General features: G+C 46.4%; 1 protein-coding gene across 3 annotated transcripts in view; it reads left to right on the top strand.

Annotated features, from left to right (window-relative positions):
* Window positions 1–2,214: 2,214 nt before the first annotated feature.
* The window catches only part of RYK (receptor like tyrosine kinase), a 126,433-nt gene continuing 114,732 nt past the window's right edge, over window positions 2,215–13,915 (top strand). For all 3 annotated transcript variants that reach the window (XM_066598098.1, XM_066598100.1, XM_066598101.1), the window contains exon 1: window positions 2,215–2,574. In XM_066598098.1, the coding sequence (XP_066454195.1) occupies window positions 2,232–2,574 (343 nt within the window). In that variant the 5' untranslated portion in view covers window positions 2,215–2,231. The remainder of the gene's footprint in view (window positions 2,575–13,915) is intronic.

The raw sequence follows: 13,915 nt of genomic DNA on the forward strand, positions 1-13,915 counted from the left end.
TGAATGAGCCCCAAGAGACACCTTACTTATGAATATGTATAGCTTATTACAATCCATGTGTTATCATTGGTCCTTAAACCTCAGTATGTGCAGTGACGTTGGTCTGAAGGTAGAACTCCGGGTCGTTGTTTGGTTGGTCTATAAGCTCCCTAGAGTTGGTGCTTTTCTGGCCATACTTGTATGTTACCTATTTCTAGGGTCATTAATTAGTTAGTACATATACATTTCTAAGCTTATACACTGGCAGTGTTTAGTAATTATTAATCAGTTAAGCCTACATAAAGGATATCAAACTCATATGTGTATAAAGTATTATATAAAGAGATATATACACATACGAGTATATATAGACACAGAGTACATTCGCCCTAAGGTATATATGGAGATACATCCACACACACACAAAAAAAAACATATATATATACACACAGCAAGAGAACCCCATCCCCCACTGCTGGGGAATCCCTCCATCTCCCGTGCAGGAGAACCCTTCCAACGCTGGCTGCTGGGGAATCCCTCCATGTTCCCTGCAGGAGAACCCCTCCATCCCCCCCTGCTGGGGAATCCCTCCATCATTCCTGCGAGAGAACTCCTCCATCGCCCGCTGCTGGGGAATCCCTCCATCTCCCCTGCAAGAGAACCCCTCCATCACCCACTGCTGGGGAATCCCTCCATCTCCCTTTGCCAGCTGGCTGGAATAGTCTCCCATAGGAGTCTACGGACACTCCTGCGTTTTGCACACCAAATATAGGTTAATATCTATATTCTCACACAGCTGGGAATTTCAGTTGCTGATGTCTCTTTTTAGGTGCGATTTTTGTTTGTGCAGGTAAAATTCCTTCACCTGAACGTTTCCATACGAAACCATTGGCTCTATTAGTCGTGTTTCTTTTCGCATGTAAGTTAGCTGCGCAAATTCCTGCGTGTGAATGAGCCCTTGGTAATGTCTTTGTCTAAGGCCACATTGACACGAACGTATATTGGCTCGGTTTTCACGCTGAGCCGATATACGTCGTTCTCATCTGCATGGGGGGGGGGGGGAGGATGGAAGAGCCAGGAGCAGGAACTGAGCTCCCGCCCCCTCTCTGCCCCTCTGCACTATTTGCAATGAAAGGAGGTGGACGGGGCTAAGTTTCGGTAATTAGCCCCACCCCCATCCCGTCTCTCCCCATTGCAAATAGTGCAGAGGGGCGGAGAGGAGGCAGAGAGGGGGCGGGAGCTCAGTTCCTGCTCCTGGCTCTTCCATCCTCCCCCCCCCCCTGCAGATGAGAACAATGTATATCGGCTCGGCGTGAAAACCGAGCCGATATACGTTCGTGTGAATGCAGCCTAAAACCTATAAATATCACCGCCTGTTCCCAAAATACAGTGGAAATTGTCTTGATTACGCAAGTTCTGTGCGGCCAGTCAATAATTTTGTGCGCAGCTTATAACTCAACTCTTTTATGTTTACACCGGCTCAAACACTATATAACCCGCCTGTGTGTGAGCGCCCTCACCGTCTCGGTGTCACGGTTTTGAAGCAGAGAAATGAAGTTAAAACTGAAATTGTCACTTTTTTGTCATTGATTTTAATGGGTTTTCAAAAAATAAAGTTTTTTTAAATACTGGATTAATAAAACTGCAAACCGCGTTATTTGTTCTGTTAGAATACAGAAACCTAACGGACGGAAGGAGGCTGCAAGCGTTGTGCTTTTTGATTTAAACCCATTAAAATCAATATGGAAAAAATGACAATTTTACTTCAGTTTTTATTGTGTTTCTCTGCTCCAAAAACGGAACAAAGACGAAAAGCCCTAACAGAGTGCCAACGCAGATGTGAGCGACCCCTGACAGCTCGGTCTTTTACGGACGCGGTGATACCAATTTCCTTTTATTTTGATTTCTATGTGATAAATGAGAAAATATATATAATTTTAGGTGGTTTCATATTTGGTTGGAATACTGTGAAAATGTTATTAAGGCAGTTATTCCAAAGTATTAACGTATCTCCTATTCACAGACACTTTTATGTGTACAGTGCCCACCTCTGTAAACAAGACAAAACTCCACTATATACTATTGTTCTGTGTTTTTGTTTACATTGTTAATAAAGATTCTTCAGGGGGAAAAAAAAAGAAACTAAACTCTATGCGTCCTAAAGGGGGCGCGCGGCAGCTGCAACAATACTACGGCGGCCCGGAAGAGGCAAAAGAGTGCGATGTTGCGAGCAGCCTGAGGACGGAGTGCGCATGCGTCTGGTGGATTGTATCCTCCGTGAGGGAGACCGAGCGCGCCAGGGTGGTGTTTTGTGTCCGCGGTGCGGTGTTATAGGCGACCGCCTGTTCGGGGATGGTCTGGGGCGCCCCTTCCTCTCAGCACGGCCTGTGAGAGACATGCTGCCCGGGGCCCCGGACCCCCCAGGGTGGAGGAGGAGATGGGGGAGACAGCCGGGCCCCGGGCTGTGGTGTCCGTCCCTTCTGCTGCTACTCGCGGTCCTCCTGGGCTGCATTGAGGCGCAGACCGGGCCCGGCAGCGGCGGGGAGCCCGAGCTGAACGTGTACATGAGCGAGGAGGAGGTGCGGCGGCTGATCGGTGAGTGCGGCCGGGAGGGGGAGGGGGAGAGCTGTGAACGTGACCCGCCATTGTGCTGCTGCATTGTGGACACCCCGTGTGGGGGGATGATACAGCACTGATACATTGTAGCGGCACAGAGGGGATGATACAGCACTGATACATTGTAGCGACACAGAGGGGATGATACAGCACTGATACATTGTAGCGACACAGAGGGGATGATACAGCACTGATACATTGTAGCGACACGGAGGGGATGATACAGCACTGATACATTGTAGCGACACGGAGGGGATGATACAGCACTGATACATTGTAGCGACACGGAGGGGATGATACAGCACTGATACATTGTAGCGACACGGAGGGGATGATACAGCACTGATACATTGTAGCGACACGGAGGGGATGATACAGCACTGATACATTGTAGCGACACGGAGGGGATGATACAGCACTGATACATTGTAGCGACACGGAGGGAATGATACAGCACTGATACATTGTAGCGACACGGAGGGAATGATACAGCACTGATACATTGTAGCGACACGGAGGGAATGATACAGCACTGATACATTGTAGCGACACGGAGGGAATGATACAGCACTGATACATTGTAGCGACACAGAGGGAATGATACAGCACTGATACATTGTAGCGACACAGGGAATGATACAGCACTGATACATTGTAGCGACACAGAGGGAATGATACAGCACTGATACATTGTAGCGACACAGAGGGAATGATACAGCACTGATACATTGTAGCGACACAGAGGGAATGATACAGCACTGATGCATTGTAGCGACACTGGGGGAATGATACAGCACTGATACATTGTAGCGACACTGGGGGAATGATACAGCACTGATACATTGTAGCGACACAGAGGGAATGATACAGCACTGATACATTGTAGCGACACAGAGGGAATGATACAGCACTGATACATTGTAGCGACACAGAGGGAATGATACAGCACTGATACATTGTAGCGACACAGAGGGAATGATACAGCACTGATACATTGTAGCGACACAGAGGGAATGATACAGCACTGATACATTGTAGCGACACAGAGGGAATGATACAGCACTGATACATTGTAGCGACACAGAGGGAATGATACAGCACTGATACATTGTAGCGACACAGAGGGAATGATACAGCACTGATACATTGTAGCGACACAGAGGGAATGATACAGCACTGATACATTGTAGCGACACAGAGGGAATGATACAGCACTGATACATTGTAGCGACACAGAGGGAATGATACAGCACTGATACATTGTAGCGACACAGAGGGAATGATACAGCACTGATACATTGTAGCGACACAGAGGGAATGATACAGCACTGATACATTGTAGCGACACAGAGGGAATGATACAGCACTGATACATTGTAGCGACACAGAGGGAATGATACAGCACTGATACATTGTAGCGACACAGAGGGAATGATACAGCACTGATACATTGTAGCGACACAGAGGGAATGATACAGCACTGATACATTGTAGCGACACAGAGGGAATGATACAGCACTGATACATTGTAGCGACACAGAGGGAATGATACAGCACTGATACATTGTAGCGACACAGAGGGGATGATACAGCACTGATGCATTGTAGCGACACGGAGGGGATGATACAGCACCGATGCATTGTAGCGACACGGAGGGGATGATACAGCACCGATACATTGTAGCGACACTGGGGGGGATAATGAAAACAAAGATCTGGTACCGTGTTAGCCAGTAGAGCAAAATGTGATTGTTCTCAGCAAGAGAAACGACGTAATCTTGTAGATATGATACCTTTTAATGGCTAACAAAAATACATGATGTAATAATAGCGAGCTTTCGTACCAACGCAGGGTACTTCTTCCGGCTTAAATGGATTGGATCTGAAGAGGCATGCATATTTATACACACTTATAACATACATACTTATGACAAGGCACAGATATGGATGTGATTGGTTCGCACTTAAAAGGAATTCTGCAAACCAGAAAACAAACTTTTTTTGGTTTGTTTTCTGGTTTGCAGAATTCCTTTTAAGTGCGAACCAATCACATCCATATCTGTGCCTTGTCATAAGTATGTATGTTATAAGTGTGTATAAATATGCATGCCTCTTCAGATCCAATCCATTTAAGCCGGAAGAAGTACCCTGCGTTGGTACGAAAGCTCGCTATTATTACATCATGTATTTTTGTTAGCCATTAAAAGGTATCATATCTACAAGATTACGTCGTTTCTCTTGCTGAGAACACTGGGGGGGATGATGCAGCACCGATACATTGTAGCGACACTGGGGGGGATGATGCAGCACCGATACATTGTAGCGACACTGGGGGGGATGATGCAGCACCGATACATTGTAGCGACACTGGGGGGGGATGATGCAGCACCGATACATTGTAGCGACACTGGGGGGGATGATGCAGCACCGATACATTGTAGCGACACTGGGGGAATGATGCAGCACTGATACATTGTAGCGACACTGGGGGAATGATGCAGCACTGATACATTGTAGCGACACTGGGGGAATGATGCAGCACTGATACATTGTAGCGACACTGGGGGAATGATGCAGCACTGATACATTGTAGCGGCATCGGGGGAATGATACAGCACTGATACATTGTAGCGGCATCGGGGGAATGATACAGCACTGATACATTGTAGCGACACTGGGGGAATGATACAGCTCTGATGCACTGTAGCAATATGCAGCAAAGACTAGGCAGACTCAGATGGGTCTTCCAAACAATTTTCCAATCCTTATTCCTCCAACAAAGGTAAAACCTGCGACGTTTCGGTCACAATTGTGACCTTTCTCAAGCATACTCACCGGCGGCTTCTCCTGAGGGGATGTCGTGGGCACTGGAGTGGGGGCTCGTTCACACGGTCCTGCATGTATCATGCCTCTTACCACTTTGTCAGCCGGGGTGTTGTCGGGTAGAGCAGGAGTTTTGGACTGCGCATGACCGCGTATCTCACGCACGCTCTCCTGCGCAGTCTGACTTGCTCCTTTTATACGCAGGCAATTCAAATACATTCGTGTGAATGAGCCCTAACTGCGGAGTGAGCGTGTAGTGTTGGATACCACTTGATGGGTGGTTGTACGCTTTGGGGACGTCTGCTAAAAAAAACTTATAAAATTAAGCATAAGCCTTGCTTGCATAAAAAATTGTACTTTTGGCAGTTTGTGCGCAATTTTTTGAGAAAGGGAGTGGCTGTATAATGGACACATTCATGTATAACCTGTAGCAGAAACTGGTGTTAATTGGGCTGTAATAACACAAGTAACGTGCGATTTGTAAGACGTACATTATCTTCAAGGGGTTAATAGACATGAGCGATTTAACTGATTTATTTTTTCCTCCCCTTGTAGTTGAAGATCGGTGTAAGGTGGAAAAAATGTCTTATTTTTGTGTATGGGAGCCAAAAAACGACATCGCGCCCGCATGTAAATGCGATGATTTATTTATTTCCTCTCCCTTCGTGTGTGATGCATTATTCCATTTGAACCATTGAAGGCTCGTGTTCGGTGTGAAAGAAAAAAAAATGGCCAGCACTGCAAATCAAACGTTTTTTACAGCAGTCCTCCGGGCCTGGAGAAGCAAAGATGGCCGCAGCGGCTTCTCTGACTACCTGATGCACACTGTGTATTAGTATGCATATTAGACACTCCACCTGCTTTAGTTGACCAGGCAGTGTCTAAGGCCATTCTCGCACAGCCCGCTTTTTACAGCGTTTAGCACGGTGAAACGGTGCAATTTTGAACGCGCTATTTTGTTAAGCCTGTGTGAGAGCGTCCTTAGGGCCCTTTTACACAAAACGGCCTGTTGGGCACAGATACCCGACAGCTCGTCACAGCAATCGTCGCTCTTCTGCTTTAACGCAGGAACGATCATCACTAGTGAATGGAGGCGGAGCGGGCCAGGGATCGGCCGCCAGCATTCACAGTGAATAGGCAGTCGCTCTTAAATGACTGCCTGTTTACATGGGCCCATCCTGAACAACGAATGGGAAACTAACCAATTCTCGTTGGTCGTTCAGTCGGGGTGTGCCTTTACACTGAATGATTTATCAGCCCTTAGACTACCGCACAGTGTGCATCAGGTAGACAGAGGAGCGGTGTGGCCATTCCTGTCTCTCAAGACCTGGGAGAGGGGGGATCACTTTAACTGAGAGGCGCATCGCAGAAGCCTGGAAGTCGCAGGTTTCCGAGTGCGCTGTGTGTCTGGTCTTGTCAGTGTGCGCATTTCTGTGTAGGTTCATGGAGGTACCAGGATGCGCCTAATATATGATGTGGCGGATACCTTTTCATACATTACACGCAATGTACACCGGGGAAATCATATTTAGACTGACGATTCAAATGCCGGTCTTGAAGGGAGCTCGCACATCCCGTCCGTGTGCTGAACACCACACGCTGACAGGCTATTCTCTTCCGAAAAGTGGACAAGAATATGGTATGCTGCGATTTTATTTATATATATTTTTGTTACTTGGACTACATGGGGGGAAAAAAAGCCCCCGTGCATACATGCTTTCGTTTGGATGGGAAGCCCGTCTGTGTGCATGTTAGGGGCCTTATTCTGATGCACGCCCCTTAAAGCACTGCATCAAACCCACCACAAATATGGCATCGCCGCGTTTGCAGTATCCAAAGGGAAAGAGTTAGTGCATTGATTAACCCGCTCGGGGCAAGCTGTAAATAAAATACAAAATTTTGAAAATGGCTAATTTTGCCTATTCGCCTTCCAAATAATGAAGAAAGCGATCAAAAAGCCGTATGGATCAACAAATGATACAGTGAGAAAGTACAGCTTGTCCCACAAAAAACCCTCAAACGGCACCAGTGAAGAAAAATGTTGGGGTCTATAAATACAGTGATAGAAAAAAAAAAACATTAAAAAATCTAGATTTGGTATTGATGTACAGATGCACAGAACTATTTGAACATATTATGTAGACCGCATAGTGTGTGCCGTAAACAACAACAAAATCACAATGGCTGATTTTATCTTCCCTGTTAAAAAAAATAAAATAAAAATTGATTAACCTGTTATAGGTTCACAAAAAGGGGGTGAATGAAGACTAGAACAAGCAAGCCCTCCGCTCTGTTGATGGGGAAAAATACAAATGCAACGGCTCTTGGAATTTTTTTTTGTTCATTTGCACTTTATCTTCTCCTCCATCTCTTGGTCGGGGCTCATGTCCACGGGTGCATTTTCTTTCACCGTGTATTACGCGTGCCATGCACAGACCCGTGATAGCGCATGGAGTCAATGGACTGTTATTGATACATGTGCGTGTAGATACACATGAGAAATAGACTGCAGCATGCTTGATTTCTCTGCCTACCGCGCAGCGTGAGCCCTACATGGTTGTATAGGCAGCGTATGCAGACGCTGTCCATATGCAATACATTGTGTACGGGCGTCATAGATGAAAACAAAATAATCTTGTTGTTTGTGTAGCCCAATTTATTCTGCAGCGCTTTCAGGTAATTTTTGTATCCGTGTGCAGTAAGTGCCCACTGGTAGCTCTTGTCCACATGAGCGTCTAAAGCTCCATAAGGAACCTTTGCCGCATATTTCTGCTAAAAATCAGATTGGAATAGTGCAGCTTGTTGCGCCATTTCATCCTGTAAAATGCGGGCCGAGGTGGTGGTACGTCGGATACCTAAATAATCCATTTGTAGGTTTTGCACTGGGAGGCACAATGCACTACAATACAAAAATAGTGCAGTGTGTTATACAAGCGATTCTGTGCTCTCACACGGGAGTGATAGTTCAGTGAATGGAGGTGGAGCGCGCCACAAAACTTCTGACTATCTTCCGTTCACTGAACTGTTGCTCAAAGGTGAGAGGCTGTTTACACTGAGAGAGAACTCGTCCACTTCGTTGGGTTCCGTATTTACACAGGACAGCTATCACTGAAAATCTCTTCCTTTTGAGCAATTATATACATTTTGTGGCTGATAGTTGACCCATGTGAAGCCACCCTCATCTTAGCCCTAGTATACAAGGCCACCACTGAGCTCTGCTTTGTAGGTGGCATTGGAACCACTAGGGGCTCAGGGGCTTCTAGGCAGGTTGATGCAAGGATAGTTGGTTCACTCTGACGCCCCCACGTCTAGTGCGGCCGGGTTATGGAAACTTGCAGTTCATGATGACATAATCTCGGCAGTCCATATCTGGGGAGGATCAATCATGGCTTTGAAAACAGAAGTATATGTTGACAAGATTTGTATGTTTTATTGGGAAACCTTTCATGTGAAGCTATTTAGGTCGGAAATATTGTCCCAAAGCTCATCCGACTATGGAAGTCCTTAAACGGCAATACACAAAAGGGAGTCATAATATGGCTATTTATCTTAAGGCCCAATGTCCACTGGGGGGTTTGATTTGCAGAACCCGTGCGGGAGATCCACAAATCAAACCATCCATGGGGATGCATGGATGTCCGCAAATCAATTTTAAGCATGCAGAATTGTTTTGGGGACCTTTTGGCCCGCTTTTCTGTGGATCCCGAAGGGACGGCTTTCATTTAAGTCAATGGAAGCCGCCCAATCTGTGACACCGCAGAAGTGCCGCAGATCCTGCGGGAAAGCAGGAGACTTGGAAAAAAAAAAATCTACTGTGCATGTCCGATGGCAAGCCATGAGGACCATGCACAGTACAGCGCATCCGGAAGTAGAGGGATCCGTACGGACCCTGGGGATCCTGCTGCCGTGGAAAATGCAGGTAAATAGGCCTCGCTGGCCACGGGCAGGGCTGGATTCCGTGCGGGATTCCCTGCATGGAATCTGATCCACCCGTAGACATGAGGCCTAAAGGTGTTTGCTGTAATTCACATCAGGTCTCTGCACACACCAGCAAAGTTTCATCACAACTAAATTTAGGGCTCTTTCACACGGGTTTATTTTTCATCAGTATTTTATGAGCCAAAACCCGACATGAGACCTACAGAGATAAAGTGAAATTGAAAGATTTGCATTTCTTCCTGATTTTTGGACCAACTTCTGGTTTGGGCTCACAAAATACTGATGAAAAATACTCCAGTGTGAAGGAGCCATAAGACCAGCGCTACATATCTCGATCTTAATCTGAAGATGTGGCAAATGTACTAAGAGACGCAAGCCTTCTAGTATATCTGGTGTATCTTAAGCCGTTGGTGCAGCAAAAATGACACTTATTCCAGCTGTGAGCTGGAGTAGATCTCTACTGGTTTGTGGCATAAATCCTAGCTAATGGTCTATGCGTGGACTGCCAGGTTTCCACCCACGGAGCAACATCTACTTTTTTGAAAAACGACCACTGAAGCTTAAAGCGTACCTGAGTTTCTAACAAGCTTTTTAAAATACACCAGGTTCCCGTTACCCACTCATTTGCTGCTGTTTGCACTCTGTTTCATGAATCGATGTTCTGATAATTCAGGTGGTCTTGCCCATTTTTCGGTCCTGCTGTTTGTAATCCAATCACAGAAAGGGGGTGTGTAGCAAGCTGAGCGTTCTGACAGTAGTTCCCTGTCCTGACTTCCTTTCCTCTAGTTCCCATGCTGCGTTGCACGGTCTCTGGTCTAATCAACAAGGAAGCAGTATCTGAATGCTCACGCCTCTTTTTTTTTTCCCCAGGACATTCTGGCCAAATGGTTATTAAACTCACTATAATGCGTGTGCAGACAGACACACACCCTGGAACAGCTGGAGAGGCAGAGACAGTAGAGATCCTTATCACAGTGTCTGCAGATCTGTCAGCCTGCGAGTGCGGAGGAGCCGTCTGTCAAGATGGCGTCTCCCCCTGTTGCTATTGAAACAGTGTCCTTGTTACTATGGAAGCTCTGTACATAACAGTGGATTGTAGAGAAGCCACTGCAAACCTAATTTACAGTAGTAGGGCAAGAAAACTTTTAATGCAAGTATGTTACATAAATGATGAGACTAACACAAGTTAGTAGATGAGCAGAAGTTGTCAAAGTTAGTTCCCCTTTAAAGGTAAAGGCCAATTTAGACACTTATCGCTCAAAAGCAACCTTTTGAGTGATGATCGTTGCGTGCATTTACATGGCAAGATGATCGCTCAAAATTCGCTCAAACAGCAGTTTGAGTGACAGTTTTGAGCGTTCACTTTGCATAAGCTCTTCAGTAGCTAATTAGCTACTTAAACAGCTTATCAGTGTGTAAATAAAGGCTCCCGCTGTATACATAAGACAGCGTGAGCGCTGTCTTCTGTATACAGTTGCTGTATTCTCGAAGCTGGTATCCAGCTGAGTGCTCCAAGCGGGGTATGCAGAAGACAGCTGGAGCGCTCTCTTCTGTATACAGCTGCTGTGTTCTCGAAGCGCTCAGCTGCTATACAGCTGAGCGCTCCAAGCGGGGTATACAACTCCTTTCTTCTCCGTGCTTTCAGCTGCTGTCCTGCTGAGAACTGCCAGTGGGATACCAGCTGAGAGAATCTTATCAGCGCTGCTGGCTGATAATTATTGTCATTGCTCATTTCTAGAAAACTAGAAGTGAGCGATGAACGAACAGTGCACGATGGGCAGGGGTTTCGATGCAACGGTTATCGCTCCAAAAACAGGTTATGAGCGAATTTTGAGTGATCATTGTCTAAATGGGCCTTAAGTCTTAATTTTTTTTTTAAATGCAAAAAATGCATCACTGGCACAAGTGTTCTATTAAATCCCCCCCCCCCTTTATTGTTTAAGGGGAACTGTCCTGCTGAAACAGTAATGAGCACATTATTTTGAAGACTATCATTGACTGTCTCCGTGTGTGCCGTCACTCGCGTTGGTGGCAAAAGCACTTCAAGATTTAACGTAACTGAAACTATAGAAACCTGCCAACAGAAAAACTCCACAGACCAAATTTCATGGCTGGCTCTGCATCTTCAGGGTTACAGCATTGCCTTGGCATTCACCATCTAAGCAACTGCCAGATGGTGAAGTGTTGCTGGATGACTCCAGAGAACACTTGTCCAGTGGCACCTGACAGCGCTACAGCCTATGCATCTTAATGAACGTCGATGTTACGCCTGCATGCGTTTCTGGTACTTGGTAGTAAGTGTGTCCGCAAAGGGCATGTCTAACCCGGATCATGGAAATGCCCATAAATCAGACAGTGCAGTAATTGTAACTCGGGAATTGTCGCACCTGGATTTGCAATTTGAAACAGCGGCAAGTTCAAGTGCAGCCTGGCACCGAGTGGTAAATGGGCAGCTGTATTGGTGGCAGCTTATGCCGGTGTGCTGGCATCCAGTAACTGCTGCGGGTGATTGGTGGCATCACCTGGACGTATTGTTATAGTTGGTGATGATCATCGGCACCCAATGTCATTGTGGATTGTGGCAGCAGATTTTGCTTCTTGTATCACAGTGGATGAAGCATACAGTGACAGTCCGCTGCTCTTCTGCAATCTCTACAGCCTGCTGCGGATGGGAAGGTCTGCAGCACAACTGCATTTCTTTGCAGATTCCTTTCACTGTGAATGAACGGGTTTATTATAGCCACATCCACTTACATCGTACTGCAGTTTGTGACCGCGTTTCAGTGTGTGACCTCCCCCGTAAACGAGGTCTTTTGGCTGGATATCAATTATCACAAGTGGGGTCACAGTCGGATTACTAATCGCTGCGTGTGGTTTTCTGCTGATCGCTTCTTTTGATGGCTTAAAGCAGAATGTGTTTTTCAGTATGGCAGCTACATGTGGAGGAGAACTGTCAAATCTCATTCACCTGCCGTTTACAGTACCTGTGCAAATCAAGGGGTACGCATATCCGCTATGTGAATTCATCCTGATGATGGTGCATATTGGTGTCCTATTACTGCTCCATACAATAGTGATGTGGTCTGTTTTTTTTTTTATTGCATTAACCCATTACTTGTTTATTTTACACTATGGAGGAATGTTCCGGTGATTTGTATATCTTGTGCGTCCAGGACTAATTGGCGTATAGTGTCTGCATATACCTGTATATGTCCGCCTTGCTTCCAGCCATTAATCTGCCTACATTGTGTGCCATATGCCAGGAGCAGGGTCATTATTTTCTTTTGTGGAGCACTTTTCCCCCCCGCATATTGCTGGCAGTGTTAATGGCCCGGCTTGTTTACACGACAGGTTTGAAGTAGCTCATCTGTTCTGACATAATTGACTTTTTAGATTTGCGCAGCTTGCTTTGTAAACAGTCAAGGAGAAGAATGGCCGTGGGATGCCTGGAGGCAGCGTGTCGAGGAAGGAGATTTGTTTCTTTAGGTGAGCTGACACATGTAATAGGTTTTCTTCATGATCCGACTCGCCCATAGGGTAATTGACGGCATGTGGTCTGCAGCCATTGTGAAACTACAAGTCTAAGCATTACCTGCTGATCATCCCGGTTGCCGACCGCCGTCCTGCACTGCTCATAGGATCTGGACTCTTCCTTACTGGTATAGACGGAGGCGAGGATATTGAATTCGGCAGCTTGAGACCTTTATTGGCCGCTGTCAGTGGGAAATATTTAATTACACTTTGCCTCCAACGTAACGTTTTAGCTGCTTTTAACGAGCACAAAAGATTTCCTTCTCACAATGGCTCGTCTACAGACAGGGGAAAGGTGATGCAGCCATTTGTCAGGTCCTGCCGGCTTCTGCGGCACAGTCGGGGCGTCTCCGATGTTCTTCTATTGACTTCATTTGCCTTCAGAAAAGCAGGATTGTGTTTAGACTGATTAAAAACCTCATCTGTTTAACTTCTGACCGCTGGCCAAGTTACTGTACGGAGGAGGGCTGCCGTCTCCGAGTGTCTGCCCAATCTGCTATGTTCTCATGGTAGTTAATGGGTATACTGTGTTCAGGGTTTACTTCACTGGTTGGGTTTGTTCTACTTGGGTTATGGATTGCGTCCGTATATTTCCTGACTACAGTCCACCCTATTTGGAGGAAACGGAGCTGTGGTTGGGGTAGTCATTGACTTTTGTGAGTAACAAGATGCCCAGACAGGCTTCCTTCTATCATGGCTGTGCAGCCTGTGATGCACTTTTCCTAAAAATGGCACACCAGAAATGTCAGGCACACTTGTGCACATTGGGGAAGTGGCATCTTTTAGTCATAAATGTCAGTGACCACTTGGACCCTCTTGGCTGGGGCGGTGGGTGTTGCCGGACCCTCTTGGCTGGGGCGGTGGGTGTTGCCGGACCCTCTTGGCTGGGGCTGTGGGGGGGTCCAATCCCAGCCCAGAGATTTTACTGTATAAAGTAGCTATAAGGAAACCATTCCAGGATCTCGGAGTGGAGCCAAGCCAAAGAAAGGATTTGGGGCAAGAAAGAGCGGGAGTACTCCATGTGTAG

Source organism: Eleutherodactylus coqui, chromosome 1 (genome assembly GCF_035609145.1).
Source record: "Eleutherodactylus coqui strain aEleCoq1 chromosome 1, aEleCoq1.hap1, whole genome shotgun sequence".
Classification (NCBI taxonomy): Eukaryota; Metazoa; Chordata; class Amphibia; order Anura; family Eleutherodactylidae; genus Eleutherodactylus; species Eleutherodactylus coqui.